Raw genomic sequence first — 20,858 nt, 5'->3', positions numbered from 1 at the left:
TGCAAAAAAAGAAAAACTTGGTTTTGTGTAGAGTTGTGATTTTTCTCTCAAGCGAATAGGTGAAAACTTGAGCAAGAAGATCGGAACTGATTTCCACTCCCTGTGTTTCAGGAGATAAATTTTCTTTGCCAAATAAATCCTGGCAGGTGGGTTCTGGTTGGAGCCTCTTGACCATTAATAACGTGTTTTAAAAAACTGGCCTCAGGAAGTGAGCAGGGAAGAGCAGACCGCTTGGCCAGCTCCGCTCTCGGGTGTAATGAAGAATTTCAGTTTGGAAGCGCAGCAGCAGAGATGAAGCGAGCTGGGTGCCCCGCGCTGCGGGGCTGGGTGCTTTTGTTATGAGAGGGGTCCTGTGGCACAGAGGAGCAGGCCACTGTCAGACCCCGATGGGGCAGCCCTGAGCTCCCCTCAGTTGGTTGGCGACTCACTGCCATGCATGGGCAGTGAGCCCTTGGGGAAGCAGGCAACGCCCACCTGTGCCTGGTTCAAGGCCATGCAGCTGTGGCATTCCCTTCCTGGAGCCTTGCTCTGCTGTCCTCACTCACTGAGCAGCTGGAATGGGAGGTGAGGGGATGTGCAGGGGAGGCAGGGCCTGGTCAGCCCGGACCCAGGTGCATCTGACCTTCTCTTCTGAGTGCACTCACGTGTCCCTCTCCTGGTCCAGGATGTCCAGATTCCAGTGGGAAGCTGACCACCAGCCCCTTTCATGTCCAGGGATGGCTGGCCTGACCTCTCCCAGGAGGAAGAGGCCTGAGGCTAAAGCTGGCTTCTGAACCACCACTTTATTCACCTTTTCTGTTTTCCATCCCCGTTGTGACAAAACCATGCTGCCCTAGCAAAGAGGGCCTTCTGGGTTTCTCTGCAGCATTGATCTGCAGGATTGTGCTTGGAGAGGTACTTATTTTCAAGGGGAAGAAAATGCTTTGTGACCAGGGTGGGTACTGTGTAATGATTGGAGGGAAAGCATTAGTGTCAGATTTAAATTTTAATCTTGGCTGCCTTGAGGGAACTCATGTAACCCCCAAGCCTCTGATTTCTCATAAATTAATTGGGAGGATTAAATGAGATGATGTATGTGAGGTTCTTAGTGTCTGTACTAGCTGGTTCCTAAAAATTGGTGGCTGCTTTTCCTAACTGTGGAAGATAGAAAACAGCAGGAATGGGCCGCGGATTTAGCTCAGTGGTTTCACCGCCTGCTGCGCAAGCGCAAGGACCTGAGTTCGATCCCCAGTACCAAAAAGAAAAAAGAAAACAGCGGGAATAGGTGGGGAATGGGTAGAGAATGAAGAATGGGCTTATTCAAGAATTTTGTTTTAATTGGCTCTAAGGAGCCACATTTCTGTAAAGCTGAAGATATGAGTTTTATAGAAAGGCTTCAGAACCTTTAGATCCTTCCGACAATCTTCAGAATTTCCACTCTGTGTTCTCTCCCTCTAAAGAGATTATTTATAAATCCAAATATCAAAGATTTCAACATAGGGATTCAGAGCTAAAAACGCATTCCTCAATGACCTTTCTTTCCTTTGTGAGCTGTGATTTCCTGCCCTGGAAAGAGCTTGGGAATATTAAAAAGCAGACCCATGAAGTCATGTGTTAAAGAGTTGGCTGTCTGCACTGCTTTGAACTGTGAGAGGTTGGGGTCTCAGTAGTAAGTGTGCGAGCAACACTGAGAGTAACATAGGCTATCGAGCACCCAAGGCAGCAGCTGTAGTCCTTGTAGCACATGAACTGTGCTACTTATCAACCACTGGATATGAATGTAGTTTACTGGCACCTTGAAAATGGGCAAATGCATGTGAAAAAGAGGAGTAATGCACTGAGACATTTAGGGGAAAAAAGACTAATTAGAAGCTTTTAAGTCTGGGACAAAAAAAAGGATTTTTTAAAAAGGAATTTAGGATGATGTATGAAACATGCAATTGGTATAAATACCTTTGCTTTTGGCAATGAGTTGTGTGTGGGAATTTTTTTCTCCCAGATAAAGCCTTGGAGCCCCAGAGGTGCATCAGGTAAAGGTGGGCTCCCTGGGAAGCAGGTGGGGTGTGTGGTAGAGGTCTACAGAACCTTGCCCACAGAGACCAGCCATGTGGCGTGTGCCAGGCCGATCCTACTGATGGAGCAGAAAGTGCCCAGGTTTGGGACTTGAGCTGGATTCCATCTCTGCTGCTTGGTTTCAGGCAGGACACATGCTCTGTTTGGCCTTTGTGTCCCTCACCTCTGAAATGGAGAAAATGCAGACCTCGTTCAGTTGTTATGAGAATTAATATTGGGCTTAAGTAGTCAGATTGCTAGCCCAAAAAATCAAGATTTAAAGGCCCAGAAAGTACTTCCCTCTTTTTATTTTAATTTTTTTCTCCTTAGGTCTTTCTTGTACAGACTCTTCTTTAAAATTCAGGAATCTAGATTCTTTTGAGGTTATGTCTATACCAGGCAAGAATCTCCCAGTCGCACCCAGGTTCTGGCCCCAAGTATATTACTTGCTTTGTTCTCTGTTCATAGAGCACAGAGCCAGCAATGCAGTGGGTAGAAGCAACCTTTGTCTAAGGTGTCGTGTTTTTCCAGGCAGCTCCAGCAATTTGTTGTTGAGTCAGAAAGTTGCCCAAGTACCGGCCATGTACTTTGCTCAGAATGAAGCACTGATGGAAGTTTTCACAAGCATTTGTTAAGTGGCCGCTGGTTGAGTGGGAACTTTGTATTAGAATGCATTATTCCATTAGTCCTTGGAATTCTCTCTGAGGTAGAGACTGTTACCTTCCTGTCCTGCAGAGGCAGAAACTAAAGGTTGAGAATCCATAGTGACTTACCTTGTAAGAGACAGAGCAAGCCTGCAGCAAAGCCAGGAAAGAAGGAGGTAGGTGCCCCAGGGAGGGCCTGAGGGGCAGTGCTGGCCATGTTGCTGTGGGCCAGAGGGCCTGGTGAGGGAGGAGGGCTTCACTCAGGGCTTGGAATTGGGTCTCCTCTGAGGTAAGAAAGGGGGAAAATGTGAAAACATTCTGAGCAGAGGAGAGACAAGAGGGAAGGAATGGGGCGGGGATGGGGAAGGAAAAGGAGAAGGAAGAGAGAGGTTGAACATGAGGAGTTGCCAGGGAGGGCTGAGCAGAACTCGGAAGGGAGAGGGGCACTTGGCTTTCACTGACCGTGGGTGTTCGCGCCCCATTGGACATCCTCCTCTTTGTACTCGTGTAGCAGTTGTGCTGGGAGAGCCTGCCCTGTGAGCGGGGACTTCCACAGTCCCCAGTCCCCTCCACTTCCAGCCTGGGGAGGGGCTGCAGGAGTGTGCCGTTTCCTGGCTGTCTACCCGGGATGAGTTTCCAGGCTCTGTCCCCAGTGCTGTCTTCCAGGCAGGAAAGCCCTGCCCTGGGGACACCCCTAGAGAGTTGACAACGCAGATGGATGCCCCACTCCCGAGAAGACGCAGCACAGGGAGAGTCCTTGATAGGGTCCTCTTCCTTCCTCAGAGGTGGAGAGAGCCTGTGAGTGTACGACAGCTGATGGAAACTTCCACCCCAGGGTCTGGTCAGTTTGCTACCAGCATCACTAGGTACTGCATATATGAGATGTGATCAAAATATACAGTGAATGTTTTAAGTTTAAAACATTTATTACAGTAAAAGACACATCACCATTAATCCCCCTCCAAATACTCCTCCTCAATTCAAACACACTTCCCCGTCATACTTGCCACTTTCTGAAGCAGTTCTGGAAGTCCTCTTTCGAGTCTTTCTAAGGTGTGATCAAAGGTGTAGTGAATGCTGGGCCAGAGATTTAGCTCAGTAGTTTCACCGCCTGCTGCGCAAGCGCAAGGACCCGAGTTCGATCTCCGGTCCAAAAACAAAAAAGTACAGTGAATGCTGCTGTTGAGTGCCATCCAACAGAAAGGTCAGGCTTGGAAAAACATTACAGTGTGTCCTCATCCACCTTAGTCATCAGATCTGGCACCTTGTGACTTGTGGTTCTTCCCTAAAGTCAAAATGATCGTGAAAGGGAAACATTTTGAATTGATTTCAGGACATGGAGACAGTGCAACTAAAGACCCTCATGAAAGAGGACTTCTGAGTTGCTCAGAAAGCGGTAAGAATGATGGAACAAGTGTGTTCAAAGTAAGAGAAAGTATCTGAGGGGGATCAACGGCAGTGCGTCTTCTACTGTAATTTCAAAAAATATTTACCAGATTTTTTTTTTTTTTTTGGTACCGGGGATTGAACTCGGGTCCTTGCGCTTGCGCAGCAGGCGGAGAAGTCACTGAACTAAATCCCCGGCCCTTTACCGTATTTTTTGATCAGATTTCACACATCAAAAACAAAAGCACCATGGGAGCTAGAAAGAGAAGCATGCTGCTGCTCTGGATTTATGAAGTGGGATGTGGTTTTCTATCTAGTCTATCATTCTGCTTGGTGGGAACACTTAGAAAAAGATCTGTCCTGCCGGTGAAAATGTTAGTTCTGTGTCTCAAAGTAGCCACAAAAGTTGTCAGAAGTAAAAGTCACTCCAGCCGCCATGAGGCAGTCGGATGGGAAGACCTCGGCCCTCCTGTGCTGGGGAACTTTGGCCACAGTGTGGAGCCTGCTCGACTTGTGGCCGGGCCAGAGCCCTCAGTGAGTAGCAGGCAGGCCAAGGACGGAGAACAAGTGATTAAGTGTTTCTGGAAAAATGAAGATTGAAGGATGGGTCAGAACAAGTGAAGAGGAGAGTTTTCTATTTTTGTTAAAAATCCCCAATTAGGACAAGTCTCAGGCACTTTGGCAGCACTTTTGCTTTTCTCTTCTGTATCCCCAACCCATTTTTCTTTCTATTACGGAACACAAGAAAAGTATATTTTTAAAAAAAGCATTACATGGAAAAAAGAAGTGAGATTTACAAAACAATCCTCATGTCAAGATTCCTGTAGCAGCTGCCAGTTGTCAGTAGAGGGTCTGTGACAAATTCAGCTCACACCCAGCGCCTCTGCCCTTCTGCTGTGCGCCTAGGTGCAAGCTGACTGCATCGGGGTCATTTTGAGTCTCCAGGATGGGCGTTCCCTGGGTCATGCCGCCTGCAGAGGAGATCGGGATGAGAACCATGTTTCCCAAGGCATGCCAGATTACCCTCCATCTAGCTGGCAGCCCCTGGTGGGAAACACTGTTCTCCTCTTCCTCCTCCACCTTCTGAACCAGAATTGGTGTGTTCAAGCCAGGTCCTCTGGGGACTGATGTCCCCTGAACCCGTGTACTGCTCGTGTAGTGGAAAGAGCTGGGATTGAGACCCAGAAACCCATTTAATCTCTGTGGGCCTCAGTTTTCTCATCATAAAATGCAGACAGTGTCTCCTTATCACGCTAGGAAGAAGGTGTTTAAAGACATTCAAACAGTGAGGTTAAGAGGCATACAAATGGCAGCTGAGAAGCAAAAACTTTATGTTTGGATTTGCTTATCTCATCCACAGAAATCCAGACCTTGATTCCTCCAGCGTCTTTGTTTTTTTTGGGGGGGGGTACGAGGGATCGAACTCGGGTCCTTGTGCTTGCACAGCAGGCGGTGAAACCACTGAGGTAAATGCCGGCCCTCCAGCGTCTTTGAATCTAAGGAAAATGCCCACAGAAATCTGAGAAGTCACATTGGCTGGAAGCCTGGCTTTTTGTGCTCCGGGTAGATAGGCATGTTCAGGGTTGCATATCATGTTCCAGTTCTCCCCTTTCTTCAGGCAGGTCCTTCCGCATACCTCTGCTAAACAATCTACATGTCACATTCTTGTGGATCGAGGCACAACTGGGCCATCAGCTCTGAGCTCCACTTTTCAGGTCAATGGCCATGAATGAACGCAAGAGCAGCCCCAGACAGCTATGCAGCCCAAGAGCTGTTGATTAGTCAGCTTCAACTCAGTACCTACAAGAACGAACAATTCTTAGCTCCCAAAATGGGAGGCTCGTGAATATCCTGGAATTGGTACCTGTGAGCAGTAGGTCCACTTGGGGAGAGCTAAGGTGCAGATTCTTGGGATCCACCCAGAGAGTTAGATTTAGTACAGACTTTGCAGGTGACCCTGATGCAGTGGTCCTCAGAATCCACAGGGAGAAATGCAGCTCTCCCTGCGAAAGATGGGAAGGTGTCCAAGGTGCCATGGCAGGGGTACAAGTTGTCACCAAGGCTGGGCGTCCCTGCTACCCCCCCCCCCCCAGTCTTGCCCCTCTACAGTAAGCGCAGCTCCGCCCTTCTGGTCATGAATGTCATGCTGGACTGCCCCTTTTCTCATACCCCACATCCGGGCCATCAGCAAAGCCTGTTGCTTCCACCTTCCAGACATCCCACATCTGGTGCCTTTTCAAGTTCTCAACCAACCCTTCTTACTCCCAATGCCAGCTCTGTCCCCATCTACTGTGAGTCAGATTGTGTCACTCTCACCCAGTCTGAAGCCCAAATCCTTCCGAGACCCTAAGTGAGAGGCCCAGCTTCCCCCTGCTCTCCCGTCCTCATGCCCTTCCTGCCCGACACAGAGAGCACCTGCCTGACTCGTCCATGAGGCTTCTTCCCTCACCTCCTCCAGACCTCTGCCTAAAGCTCGCCTTCTCCCACAGCCCATGGCATTTAAAAGGACAAAGAACATCTGCCCGTCCCCTCGCTTCATTGCTCTGCTCAGCCCTTTACACATCCACCGTACTAAATACTGCCCTAGTTTATTGGCTGCTGCCAGGAAAAGGAATCTTCAGAGCAGGAATTTTTGTCTCTTGTGTTCCCAGCTCCATCGCTGATGCTTAGACCAGGGCCAGGCCTTGAAGGAGTACACAATCAATACTGTCTAATTGCTGAATGAATACATAAAACTGCAAGAGGCATGTACCTTTCTCCGACAAGCTGCCTTCTTAAGTGTGCACATCTCTGTATGCACCCGCATGTGAAGGCAGGTGTGGAAGAGGCAGGGAGCTAACCACCTCCTTTCTCCGTTGTGGCTCCTACTGGGCTGGAAGGCTGATTGTGCGTGGCTTAGCAAGTTTCACCGTAAAAAAACAATTTTCCATAAAAAAGCAGTTTGGAAAGATTCTCAGGCTAGTTTTCCAATAACTAGATAACTCATCATGATTAGACTTTGGAGTCTGACAGTAGCTTTTTGTGGGAGCATGACTGTTATTTATTTTTTTGTGGCACTGGGGGTTGAACCCAAGGACGCGGTACCGCTGAGCTGCATCCCCAGCTGTTAGTTTTCATTTTGAAACAGGGTCTTGCCAAGCTGCCTTGGCTTGCCTCTAACTTGTGACCCTCCTGCCCCAGCTTCCCGAGTGGGTGGGATTACAAGTGTGCAGGACACACCCAGTTAACCATTTTATTTTGTAGAAAAATATGGTTTGGTTTCTAATGAACTTGTACCCCTTTGCATAGTTGCATGTACATGCTGCTAGCTGTGTTGCTGTACCTCCTTTTACCTGTATAAAAGCTGTGGATACACTTGTTTTTTAGTTAAATTAACCTAACTGCAGATCTAAGTCTCTCCTCCATCCTCCTTTCCCTGTTTCATAATCCAATCCTAGAGTAGGAAATTGGCCAAATTCAGAAATTCAGGGAATCCAATACAAATCTATTATTTCCTTAATTTGCGGACAGAACAGTGTGTAGAATTTGCTTTTATTTTTACCCAAATGACTACTCCTTAGACCTGCATCAGATTGCCTTTTTCCCTTAGCATTTGGAAGAATGGTAATAAAAAGTGTGATTTTGGCAGTGCTGATGTAGGTGGGTCCTCCTGAGTTAGTGAAGGAGCCCAGCCAGACACTACCTGTCCGGTTTCTGCAGACACACCTGAAGGTGGCTGAGCTTGGGACCTGCTGTAAGCCTTCCTCTCTCCTGTCCACTCACTCGGGAGCCCGATTGGGGATGATGCTCTGTACTTGGTTTTGATAGTCTGAGCTGGAGAAGTTGGATTTTGATGGACCCAGGTTACATTCATTCTCACTACTCAATTTTCCTCTCTTTCAAACCAATGATAGACAGCGATATAGTTTCTCTACAGCGAGCTATGTAATATTTTCATCCTGTCCCATTCTGCCTTTTTCTGCCTCGAGTTTTGTCATTTTCCAGCTTTAAAAAGTTATGCCTGTCACTTTCCTGTTTTAACAAAGTTGAATTTTGTCTAATTTTCTATTTTTAGCAAACTGGAATTCCTCAGCCAAGCCCTCAAGCCCTTATAAGACCAAGTCTTGGGTCACCAACTTCATTGTCACTGTGTCCATCACATTTTCCACTTCAATCAAGGTCATCTGTTTGACCTGCTCAGCTTGCTGGTTTTTGAGGGACACAAGGAGCACTTATGTGTTGTCCCTGGGGCACTGTTCTCCTCAGACCACTACCCCCCCTTGTGCTTTTTCCAGCACGCTGTAGTATTCATCCCCACCATCTCTGCTGTCTCCCACCTTGAAGACTGATCTGTAAAATCTCATTCAAAACGCTCTTGCTCCAGCCAAAGCTGACTTTGTCCAAACTCCCGATTTTATCCTTATCTTGTGGCCATGTTGTGTGTGATTGGGTCCCACTGGGCATTAGGAAAAGCAGCATTAAGATTCTAGATCATGCTCCCTGGGTTCGAATTTGCTCTTGTCACATGCTGTGTGACTTCAGTCAGATGGGTCACCTCTCTTTGCCTCAGTTTCTTTATCTGGAAAGCGGGTTAAAAACAATGCCTGCTATCTAGGGCCCTTGTGCAGATTAAGAGTTAAAGCTTATGGAAGAGTATCTGGTGTGTATCAGACACTATTTAAATGTTTGGCTGTTATATTTTTATTTGCTGATCCAACTCTGTGCTGACCGTACTGTTGTATATGTGGTGCTACCTCTTCTTCCATTAGTTTATTTGCTGTTGTAGCCTGCAATACTCGGTAAGTATTAATATTTCCATTTCTTTCTTCTCCTGTTTTCTCCTTTTTAGGCCTAGACCCAGATTGCAACTGTGACCTAGTTTTTCCTTGCGATCCAGCACCCACCAGCGTCTTGCACTAGAGTTCCTTGCCACCTTTCTTTTTCAGTGCTCTCCTGGAGTCTCCATTCCAGCTCCTCCTCAGGACACAGAGGCAGAGGCGTGTACAGCCAGTCTGCCTCCTGGTGGCCACAGTTGGGATTGGCGCATCCGCCCGTGTCCTGGGAAGACGCACCCTCAGGTCCATCTGTGACCTCCCAGCCACACCCCATCACCTTGGCCATTTCCTTGCTGGACAGTGGCTGGTGCCTCAATTCCTTCCCCTGCTTCTCCGGAGAGCAACAGTCTTCTTTCTTTTTTCTTTTTCTTTAGTGGGCAGAGTAAGCGGAGATGGGAGCAACCGTGCCTGGTGCAGCGAACTTACCTGATCCACCGTGGCTTTCTAGGAAATCTGTGACTGTAGCCCAAGCCCTCTACTATTGCCTGGAAATCTTGCTTGTGCCCTCCCCTCCCCAGAGAACCCTGCAAGAGCTGAGAGCATCTTAACAGCTGGATTCCCTGTTTCTTTCCCCTCCTCTAATGTAGGGGTGTGTACATTCTCCAAGGCTCTCCTTTCTCCAAAACCAAACTTCCAGGCAGGGACACTGTAGGTTATTTTTGAAAGCTCAGGGTTACCTAAAAAAAGAGAGAAACTGTTAGACTCCAATTTTGGCTGCTCTCCTTTGTCTTCCGCTCAGCAGGTGCTCTGTAGAACCATGCATAATTGCTGGTATGTGGCCATTTTAACCCGCAGAAATCGCAGTTTCCTGCAGTTCACCCCAAGGTGTGCTTCTGACTGCACTGCCTTCACTTGCCACACTCTGATTGTGCTGCGGCCTAGTTTTAGTTCCCGGGCGTTGCAACCAGACCGAGATGGGAACAGTGAGCAGTGCCTCTTGCCAGAAGACAAAGCAAGTTAATTCCCCTGGGCTGAATGTTATTCCTGGCTCTTCGACTTCAAAAACCTCTTTGTTTGTTACAATGCAAACCAGTGTCACAGAGCAGATGCTGCATCCACCAAGATGCGAGGCAGCCGCGGTGCCAGAATCGCTCCGTGGTCCTAATGCAAGTTTGTTTTGTTTTCCAGTCTTTACGTATAACTCTGCCAACAAGGAAACCTGTGAGCACAACCATGGCCAGTGCTCCCCGCACGCCTTTTGCACGGACTATGCCACTGGCTTCTGCTGCCACTGCCAGTCCAGGTTTAACGGAAATGGGAAGCAGTGTCTGCCAGAAGGTGATTGACAGGGGCAGCTCTGGGGTTTCCCGCCCGCTCCTGTTTCCAGCTGCCTCTCAGCTCTGCTTTGTGGCCCTTACGTCTCCAGCACTTGAATCAAAGCCCTAGCAACTTGCAGGTGCTGAATGAATGTTGGAGGAATCAGTAGGTTCGTGGTGATTTGCCAACTGGAAGATACCCAGAGATGTTTCCTTCTTAGGGGAGAGAAGGAGGGGGGAGAAAAGAGATGCAGACAGGACTCTGATGGATGGATAATTGGTTGACTAGGGAATCTTTTGAAGGACTTAGCAAAGAGTGAGTGTGGGGAGTTTTAAGTGAAATTATTTTGCACACCCATTTTTTATTGCACTCCCAATTTGTTATTGTGCGTCCATCCCCAGCTTGGCTGATGGCCAAGGCGGACTGGATTTTCTGTCTCCTAGGAACACCTCATCGAGTCAATGGGAAAGTGAGTGGCCAGCTCCACGTGGGACACATACCGGTGTACTTCACCGACGTGGACCTGCATGCTTACATTGTGGGCAACGATGGCAGAGCCTACACGGCCATCAGCCACATCCCACAGCCGGCGGCCCAAGCCCTCCTCCCCCTGACACCCATCGGAGGCCTGTTTGGCTGGCTCTTTGCTTTAGAGAAACCAGGCTTCAAGAACGGCTTCAGCCTCACGGGTGAGCAGGGCCCTGGGGGGCAGATGGATGGCTTGCTGTAGGTGTTGCTCCTTGGGGTGGCGCCTGGGTCCTTCTGGAGGGACGGAGGGCTTCTTATTCTGGAGCCCAGACTCATAGTTTCTGTGCAGAGTCAGTTGGGAGTGATTTGGGTTTGCACAACAGAATTTTTGGAAAGACAGTGATTGCGTCTAAATGTTCTTCCAGCTGTTGAGAAATAGGATGATTCCATTAGTGTTTGTGTCCTTTTACCCCAGTTTGTTGAAGCACATTTGTCAGGCTGCATTTGAGTTACTGGGTACAGATCTGTCACGTAGGGATGCAAAATAAAAGTACGCATCAGGCACTAAGAGTTGATCTTACTGTGTGGAGAGGGATTGCTTTCCTCCACACCCTCCTGTAGTGCTAGAGGCCAGTGCTTTTCAACTCGGACCTGCACTCAGACCTCCTTGCTGGCTTGTGGGGAGGCAGATTCTGACCCAGGAAGCCTGTCATTCTGCTTCTCCAAGAGGCTCCCAGGAGGTGCTGTAGCCCCGGAATCTCCCTTTGATAGCAAGAGTGTGGGGGATGCTTTTTGTCCTCTCACATACCCATCTGGAAAGAGCTTGCTTTCTTTATTGCATGTAAAATAAAGTGCTTTGGAAAAAAGTCCTTTCCCCATCTCCAGTTCTAGAGCTGAATAGCGGTTTATATAATATCTTGCCTTTAATCAAAATATTTGAATAAACCCAGAAGTAGATACAATATAATACAGCAATTTAAGTTTAAACTTCAGATAAACAGTGAACTTTTTAAAGTCTAAGTACGCCACAGATACTGGATGGGACATATATGGAAACATACATTGTGTATTTGAAATTCAAGTGTAATTGGGTATCCTGGTTTAAGTTTGTGTGTGTGTTTGGATTTTGTTTGCTCTTTTGTTTTTGCCAAGTCTAGCAACCTTAAAGAAGCCAAGGATGTTCATGAGGTTTATTTCTCACAGAACACAAGCCCCTGCACAGAGGGGCAGTGTGAGGGGCGGCAGGATGAAGCCACTCTGCAAGAGAAAAGTTGGGCACTTAGGGAATCAACTGGCGGTAAGACTGTTTGGATAGGGAATAATCTCCTTAGCCAGCATGTTTAAGAGCTGTAGGAATTAGGTAATTATTCACTTTTGCAGTGTAGGGGATCAGCCCATGACTTCCTATCCTAAGCAAACTCCACTACTGAGCCTCAGACCCAACAGTAGTGGTGATTATGTAACTAAGGTGTGCTTATTTTTTTCCTCTCCAGGTGCTACCTTTGTCCATAACATGGAAGTGACCTTCTACCCAGGAGAGGAAAGGGTTTGGATCACTCAAACTGCTGAGGGACTCGACCCAGAGAACTACCTGATCGTGAAGACCAACATCCAAGGCCAGGTGCCCTCCATTCCAGCGAATTTCACAGCCCACATTTCTCCCTACAAAGAGCTTTACCATTACTCTGACTCGGGTAGGTACCATAGTTGTGAAAATTAAATGAGCAGCTACATGGAATGTTCTAGAATGCTGGCATCTAAAATGAGCTTAGTATTCTTTTTATTCTTTTGAAATATGTGGTATAAGTGAGCAGAGTGCTAACTACTCTACATTGGAACATCAATATCCTTACCTGCTACTTATAAATAGTTAACAGTATCAATAACAACATCGTTTACGGGAGTGGCTAGAAATAACATAATCACATACAGTGTTTTTTTTGGTACCAGGGATTGAACTCAGGACCTTGCGCTTGCAAGGCAGGCACCAGAACCACTGAGCTAAATCCTCGGCCCCTATCACATACAGTTTTTAACCATGCCACTCGGAAGCATAGAAAAATATTAGAATTTTTCCTGTAATCTTCGTTCAACTGGATTCAGCCTGCTCTAAAAGTCATAGAAGTTGTGCTATGTTGTAAAACTTACCTGAGATTTGGAGTAAGAAGATAGAATTCGCATTCTGGACTCGGTATTTAAGATCTATGGGGGCCGATCATGGAACATTTATCTCATCTTTAGCATGAGAACAAAGGCATCTTTTCTGTCTACATTACCTAGTTAATAACTGTGTAGTTATTATGTGATGTGTTTTGTTTTTGTTTTTTTTAGTTGCATTATTATTTTTTTTTAATTAAATTCTTTTATTGGTACATTGTAGGTATACAACACAATTACATTTCTCATTGGGAATTGTACCTTTACATGCTGCATCTTGGTTCTTATTTTTTCCCCATTCCTAGCCCTCCCTTCACGCCCTCCACCCTTCCCTATTTACAAAGACTTTATTTCCATTTTTTCCATTTCTCATCATTTTTTCCTTTCCCTTCTTTCCTTTCCCCTGCCCCTCCCACTACCCCTACCCCTTTGGACCTTTTCTTCCTATTTTGCATTATTGATTATTCATTTTAATCATTGGTACATTTTAGGTATACAATATAATGACATTCATCATTGGAAATTTGCACCTTTACATAGTCTATCTTGGTTCTTATTTTTCACCCTTGACCAGCCCTCCCCTCAACCCCTCCATTCCTATTTACAGAAGATTTTGTTCCTATTTTTCCATTTTCTCATATTAATCCCATTCCCTTCTATCCTTTCCCCTAGCCCTTCCACTTCCTTCCCCTTTGCCTCTTTTCTTCCTATTTCACATTACCTATTATACATTTTAGTCCTTATTTACACTTTCAGTTTCTCACACCAGAGAAACTATTCGGTATTTATACATGTGCGACCTATTTATTACACTTAAGAGTATCGCCTCAATGTGCATCCACTTATCTATAAATGTCTCTAATTTCTCATTTTTTATGGCTGAGTAGTACTCCATTTTATAAAAAAAACCACATTTTCTTTATCCAGGCTCCAGTTGATGGGCATTTGGGCTGTTTCCAAGTTTTAGCTATTACAAACTGTGCTGCTATGAACATGGGCACACATATATCACTGTGGTATGATTCTTTTAATTCTTTGGGGAAGGTACCCTGCAGGGGAATAGCGGGGTCAAACGAGACTTCCAGTCCTAGTTCTTTGAGGTATCTCCATACTGATTTCCACAGTGCTTGCACCAGTCTACACTCCCACCAGCAGTGGAGCAGGGTTCCTCTTTCCCTACAGCCCTGCCAGCATTTGTTATTGGTTGATTTCATGATAGCAGCCATTCTTTCTGGAGTGAAGTGGAATCTCAGCCTTGTTTTCATTTGCATCTCTCGAATGACCAGTGATGTTGAACATTTTTTCATGTATTTATTTGCTATTTCTACTTCTTTGTCTGAGAAATGTCTGTTCATTTCAGATGCCCATTTTTGGATTGGGTCTTTAAATTTGGGAGGTCTGATCTTTTTAAGTTCTTTATAGATTTGAGATAGTAGACCTTTGTCTGAGGAAGAGCAGGTGAAGATTTTTTCCCACATTGTGGGTTGTCTCTTCACACTGCTGGTGGTTTCTCTTGCTGTGCAGAAGCCTTTTAATAAGAAGAGATCCCACTTGTTGATTGTGCTAGTTCACGGGCAACTGAGGTTTTCTTCATAAAATCTTTTCCTACACCAATGTCTTCAAGGGTTCTACCTAACCTCTGTTCCAACTGGTTCAGAGTTTCTATTTTAATATTTAGATCTTTAATCCATTTTGGTTTTAGTTTAGTGAATGGTGAGAGATACAGGTCTAGGTTTAATCTTTGGCAAGTTGAAGCCCAATTTTTCCAGCACCATTTATTAAAGAGGCTATCTTTCCTCCAGTGAGGGTGTTTGGCTCCTTTATCGAAGATGAGATGGCTGAGTGTGTCTGGCATTGTTTCTGCATCTTCTAATCTGTTCCACTGGTCCTCAGGTCTGTTTTTTTGCCAGTACCATGTTGTTTTTATCACAGTAGCTTTGTAGTAGAGTTGCAGGTTGGGGATTGTGATACCCCCTGCCATGTCTCTGTTACCTAGAATTGCTTTTGCTATTCTGGGTCTCTTCTTGTTCCAAATGAATTTTTGGATTGTTTTCTCAAGGTCCATGAAGTATGCTGCTGGGATCTCAATTGGAATTGCATTAAATCTATATAGCACTTTTGGAAGTATGGCCATTTTCACTATATTAATCCTTCCTACCCAGGAGCAGGGGATGTCTGTCCATTTTCTGATATCATCTTCAATCTCTCTTTTCAGAGTGCCATAGTTTTCAGAGAAGAGGTCTTTGATTTCTTTCATTAGGATGATTCCTAGGTATTTCAGTTTTTTGGATGCTATTGTGAAAGGAATTATTTGCCCTATTTCTCTCTCAGTGAGTCTGTCATTGGTGTAGAGGAAAGCTATTGATTTTTGTGTGTTGACCTTGTAACCAGCTACTTGACTGAATTTGGTTATTAAGTCTAGAAGACTTTTGGTGGAGTTCTTGGGATCTTCTATATAGAGTATCATGTCATCTGCACATAATGACAATTTGACTTCTTCATTTCCTATCTTTATTCCTTTTATTTCTTTCTCTTGTCTAATTGCTGTGGCTAATGTTTCCAGAACTATATTGAACAAGAGTGGTGATAGTGGACATCCTTGTCTTGTTCCTGATTTTAGTGTGAAGGATTTCAGTTTTTGACCATTTAGTATGATATTGGCTGTTGGTTTTTTATAATGGCTTCTATCAGTTTGAGGTAGAGACCAACTATTCTAATTTTTTGTAGGGTTTTTATCATAAATGCATGTTGGATTTTGTCAAATGGTTTTTCTGCATCTATGGAGAGAATCATATGGTTTTGGTCCTTGGCTCTATTGATATAGGGTATTACATTAATTGATTTTTGTATATTGAACCATCCCTGCATCCATGGGATGAATCCCACTTGATCAGGGTGTATGATCTTCTTGATGATCTTCTGCATTCTGTTTGCCAGCATCTTATTAAGGATTTTTGCATCTATGTTCATTAGTGAAATTGGCCTGTAGTTCTTTTCAGTTGGGTCTTTCTCTGCTTTGGGGATCAAGGTGATGCTTGCTTCCAGGAATGAATTTGGGAGTATTGCTTCCCTTTCAATTTCACTGAAGAGTTTAAACAGTAGTGGCAGCAGTTCCTCTCTAAATGTCTTGTAGAATTCAGCAGTGAAGCCATCAGGGCCCGGGCTTTTCTTAGTTGATAAGTTTTTAATTACATTTTCAATTTCATTGGTTGATATTGGGTTGTTCAGAATTTTTAGGTCTTCTTCGTTCAACTTTGGTAATTCATATGTATCTAGGAATCTGTCCATTTCTTCTGTGTTGTCCATCTTATTGGCGTATAGGTTCTGGAAGTAAGTATTGATGATCCTCTAGATTTCTGCTGGGTCTGTTGTAATTTCACCCTTTTCATCCCTAATTACATGGATTTGGGCCTTTTCTTTCCTTTTTCTGACAAGGTTGGCTAAGGGTTGGTCAATTTTGTTGATTCTTTCAAAGAACCAACTCTTGGCTTCATTAAGTTTTTGTATCGTTCTCTCAGTCTCCATTGCATTGATTTCTCCTCTGATCTTTATAATTTCCTCCCTTGTATGAGCTCTGGGGTTGTCCTGTTCTTCTTTTTCTAGAAGCTTGAGGTGCAGCATCAGGTTGTTTAATTGGGCTCATTCTGTTTTCCTAATATGCATATTCACTGCTATGAATTTGCCTCGTAAGACTGCTTTCATTGTGTCCCATAGATTCTGATATGTTGTATTGTCATTGTCATTTAATTGAAGGAACTGTCTGATTTCTTCTTTAATTTCCTCTGTGACCCATTGGTTATTCAGAAGTGTGTTGTTCAATTTCCACGTGTTTATGAAATTTTTCGAGTTTCTTTTGCTATGGATCTCCAATTTCATCGCACTATGGTCTGATAATATACAGGGGATAACTTCAATTCCTTTGCACTTACTTAAACATGTTCTATGTGTGAGTATGTGGTCTATTTTTGAGAATGACCCATGTGCAGCTGAGAAGAATGTGTATTCTGATTTTGTGGGGTGGAAGACTCTGTAAACATCTATTAAGTTCATTTGTTCAAGAGTTCGATTGAGTTCTAGTATTTCATTACTTATTTTTTGTCTAGTTGATCTATGTATTTATGACAGTGGGGTGTTGAGGTCCCTCACTACAATTGTATTAGTGCATATATGACTTTTCATGTCCGTTAATATTTGTTTTATATATTTGGGCACACTAGTGTTTGGTGCATAGATATTTATGATTGTCATCTCTTCCTCCTGGATTCTTCCCTTTACAAGGATGTAGTGTCCTTCTTTGTCTCTCTTCATCAGTGTTGGTTTGAAATCTACTTGATCTGCAAAGAGGATAGCTACTCTTTCTTTTTTTCGGGTTCCTGTCACATGCAGTATTGTTTTCCACCCTTTAACTTGCAGTCTATGAGTTTCCTTTTGAATTAAGTGTGTTTCTTGTATGCAGCATATTGTTGGATTTTGCTTCTTGACCCATTCTGCCAGTCTATTTCTTTTGATTGGTGAATTGAGACCATTAACAGTGATGGTTATAACTGAAACGTATTGACTTGTCATTGCCATGACTTTTTCTTTTTGTTGGGTTCTCCCCCTTTACATTTAATTTCTTCTCATGCCAGATGGGTTCATTTCTGCTTTGCTTCCTGGGGTTGTGATCCTCAATGTCTGTTCCTAGGCTATTGTGTAAAATTCTTTGGAGTGCTGGTTTGGTATTCATGAAGTTCCTAAGGTGCTCTTTGTCATGAAAGTATCTTATTTCTCCATCCATTTTGAAAGATAGTTTTTCAGGGTACATCAATCTGGGTTGGAGGCTGCTTTCTTTTAGGGCTTGGAATATGTCACTCCGAGCTCTTCTTGCCTTGATGGTTTGTGTTGAGAAGTCTGCTGTGATTCTGATGGGCTTTCCTTTGTATGTGATTTGTTTCTTTTCTCTAACTGCTTGTAGAACTTTGTTCTTCTGTTGTGTTTCTGGAATCTTAACAATTATATGCCTATGTGTAGATTTTTTTTGATCAAGGCTATTTGGAGTCCTATATGCCTCACTTATCTGTATGTCAAGCTCTTTCCCCCTGCTTGGGAAGTTTTCTGCCATCATTTCTGTGAAGAGATCTTTTATGTCATCTGCACTCTCTCCTGTTTCTTCATTGAGTCCAATCAGTCTTATGTTATTCTTCTTTGCATCATCTAGCAGCTGCTGGATTGATTTCTCATGTTCCTTTATAATTTTGAAGCAATTTTTCTTTTCCTGGTCACTAATTGCAATCTTATCTTCTATATATGAAATTCTGTCCTCACATTGGCTCATTCTGCTGTGTAGACTTTCAATGGAGTTTTTCATGTCCTGGAAATGTATTTGCATCTGTTTTATGGATTCCATTTGTTTCTTATGTTGGGATTCCATCATGTTCCTCAGCTCCTCTCTAGATTTATTAATCATGTCTTGTACTAGGGGCACAATTTCTCCTGTTATCTGAGAAATTATTTCTGATTTCATTTTATCCAGATCCCCTTTTGTTGCCAGTTGAGTGGGTCCAGGTGGTTGAGTATCAGAGTGTTCCATGTCATTTCCCTTTGGGGTTGCTGTAGGTGATCTGGAAGTCTGGTTTTGGGACTTAGTTATGTGTTTTCTCATTTCGACTTGGTGGGGGGGGGCGGCTGTTGGCGCCTGCACGGATTACCTCCTCTGAGCTGGGAGAGGTGGGACAGGGGCCGGGGGCAGCGGTAGGGATAGTGGCCCAAAAGCCCTTTCCTGTGGGCTGGGAGCGGTGGGAGGGATGGTGGGCAGGAAACCCCTTCCTCTGGACCAGGAGCAGTGGGATGGTGGCTCAGAAGCCCCTACCTCTGGGCTGGGAGCAGTGGGACTCAGTACCGTGGTCTGTTGGTCCGGTGTCCTCTGTGTCTTTGTAGTGTGGAACCAGGTGGTTGTACAGAGGAGCAGGGGGTGAAGGGGGTCCAGTGAATTGTTGCCGGGGCGTGGGCTGATTTGACATCTTCCGTGCAACTCAGGACCAATGTGATGTGTTTTGTAAAGTGCTACCTGAGTGTAAAATATTACATGGTCGTGGTAGCCAGTGCATGGCACAGCTGCAGTTGCGCCTGCCCTCTGGCCCTGGCTTCTTTCCTGATGTGAGAGCTGGAAGGTGGACAGGAGATGTAGGGAAAACTGGACCTCGCCCAGAATGATCCAGAGCCATGTGCCTGGCCTGCACTCCACTTCCAGTGACCTCTTGCAGACTCGCTGAGGTGTGAAACTGTGGAAGGCGTTACTCTGTGCAGTGTATGGGGTGGGAGGTTCAAAACTCTGGGTGCAGAGCCAGAGTGATTTGAGCTCCAGCCCCAGCTTCCCACAGCCTAGCCCTGCAGCTTGGCCTCTGTAAGTCTCTGCTGCAGCGAGGATGGTAGTGGCACTGTGCTAGTGCTGGCTTGCTGGGCTGCTGAAGATCGCGATGGCAGCAGCTGCTGCCTACAGCACTTCCTCCTTCTCAGCCTGTGCCTTTGCATCTGCTTAATGTCTTGGGCTTCCCTTGTAAGTTTCCTATATAAATGCGGGGAGCTCCTGAGAGAATGTGCTCTGGGAACCCGATGAAAGAGTGTGTAGAATAACCCACCCCACGTAAAGGCCTCTACTTTAAAATTTAAAACATGTAACAGTTTGCCTGTAAAACGTGTTGCAGCTGTGACTGTCACAAGCTCCAGAGACTACTCTCTCACCTTGGGAGCCATCAACCAGACTGGCTCCTACCGTGTGCACCAGAACATCACTTTCCAGGCGTGCAGGCACGCGGGACACCAAGCCGTCCCCTCCTCCCAGCAGCTGTGGGTGGACCGCGTCTTCGCCTTGTACAGTGCGGATGAAGGAGTGCTTCGATTTGCTGTGACCAATCAGATTGGCCCTGTGAACGGTAAGTAAGGTTCCTTAGTTTTATCATTGTGCAAAAAGCGATCTCTTTTTTGAAAAGTTCAGAGGTTAGCAAGGCTTGGTGAGTGCTGGGCTCTGTGTTAGGTGCTGAGTGTAGGATGAATAAAGCAGGGTCACTGGAGCTTTATTCAACTGTGAAGAGAAATGTGTGTGCTACATACAACATGGGTGAACTTTGAAAATATCATGCTAAGTGAAAGAAGCCAGATGCGCTCGCACACGCACACAGCATATTGCACGATTCAATTTATATAGAATTTCCAGAATAGGCAAATCCACAGAGACAGCAGGTAAAGGTTGCCCGGGGCTGAGGGATAAGAAAGGGATAAGGAATTAACAGCTAAAATGTACTGGGCTTCTTTTGGGGTGATGAAATGCTCCAGTGATTGAGTGTACTGACGTGGGAGCCATGTGGTTTCCCATAGTTTAGATGCAGAATTATTGTCTTTCTGGTGAGTAGTCAGAGCTTGAAAACCCGCTGTCTTCCCAATCACCAGTCCGTCCTCAACTGTTTGAGCTTCTAGTGGGGTTGGCCGTTGTCTGCAGTGTCCTAGAACAGGACCCTGAAACACGTCCTGTCCTTCCTCTGCAGAGGTCCTTTCAGTGAGCTGAGATTTAAGGCAGAGGGCTGTGCAGTGAGGCTAAACGGCTGTCCCTTTAAGGAAACCATGCTTCCCTTCTTGGTTAAATGAGCAAATTAGTTCCAGATCCTCCGTCAGAGTCAGAGTTCAGCAGTGTGTGTGGATGAGATGCTGTTCTTACTGTGATTAGGAGAAAAGTTAACAGCCTTAAGGAATGAAAAGTGAAACGATTTTAGAAATGTATTCTGAAAATATTTGCAGATCTGAGGGTGTAGCTCAGTAATACAGTGCTTGGCTGGCATCCTAGAGGCTCTGGTTCAAGCCCTAGCACTCCAAAATCTATTTATTTTTAGAAGTAAAGGGCTCTGTGCTTGGTTTAATGCTCTGCTGTCAGTGAAATTCTTAATTTTGTTTAACAGTGGGCTCTGCATTTTCATTTTGCACTGGACTCTGTGAATTATGTAACTGGCCCTATCTGCAAGTATGTTTTAAAACAGTATCATATCATATAATTAGGGGCATTTCCTTCTCAATTTCATGTGTATCCTGTCCCAAGTTGGTACTTCGTCACCTCTGAGCTGCTTTTAAAATT

The 20,858-nt window shown here is 45.1% G+C and overlaps 1 protein-coding gene across 1 annotated transcript in view; it reads left to right on the top strand.

Moving 5' to 3' along the window:
• The window catches only part of Nid2 (nidogen 2), a 61,723-nt gene that overhangs the window by 14,769 nt on the left and 26,096 nt on the right, over window positions 1-20,858 (top strand). Inside the window, exons 5-8 of the mRNA XM_004835536.4 lie at window positions 10,004-10,153; window positions 10,576-10,821; window positions 12,094-12,294; window positions 19,441-19,668. Coding sequence (XP_004835593.2) covers window positions 10,004-10,153; window positions 10,576-10,821; window positions 12,094-12,294; window positions 19,441-19,668 — 825 coding nt within the window. The remainder of the gene's footprint in view (window positions 1-10,003; window positions 10,154-10,575; window positions 10,822-12,093; window positions 12,295-19,440; window positions 19,669-20,858) is intronic.

This window comes from Heterocephalus glaber, unplaced genomic scaffold, assembly GCF_053883595.1.
Source record: "Heterocephalus glaber isolate CG9 unplaced genomic scaffold, H.glaber_assembly_v1.0 deba00000901, whole genome shotgun sequence".
Lineage (NCBI taxonomy): Eukaryota > Metazoa > Chordata > Mammalia > Rodentia > Bathyergidae > Heterocephalus > Heterocephalus glaber.
Note: the sequence above shows the minus strand (reverse complement) of the source record. Positions and strands in the feature narration are given on the sequence as shown.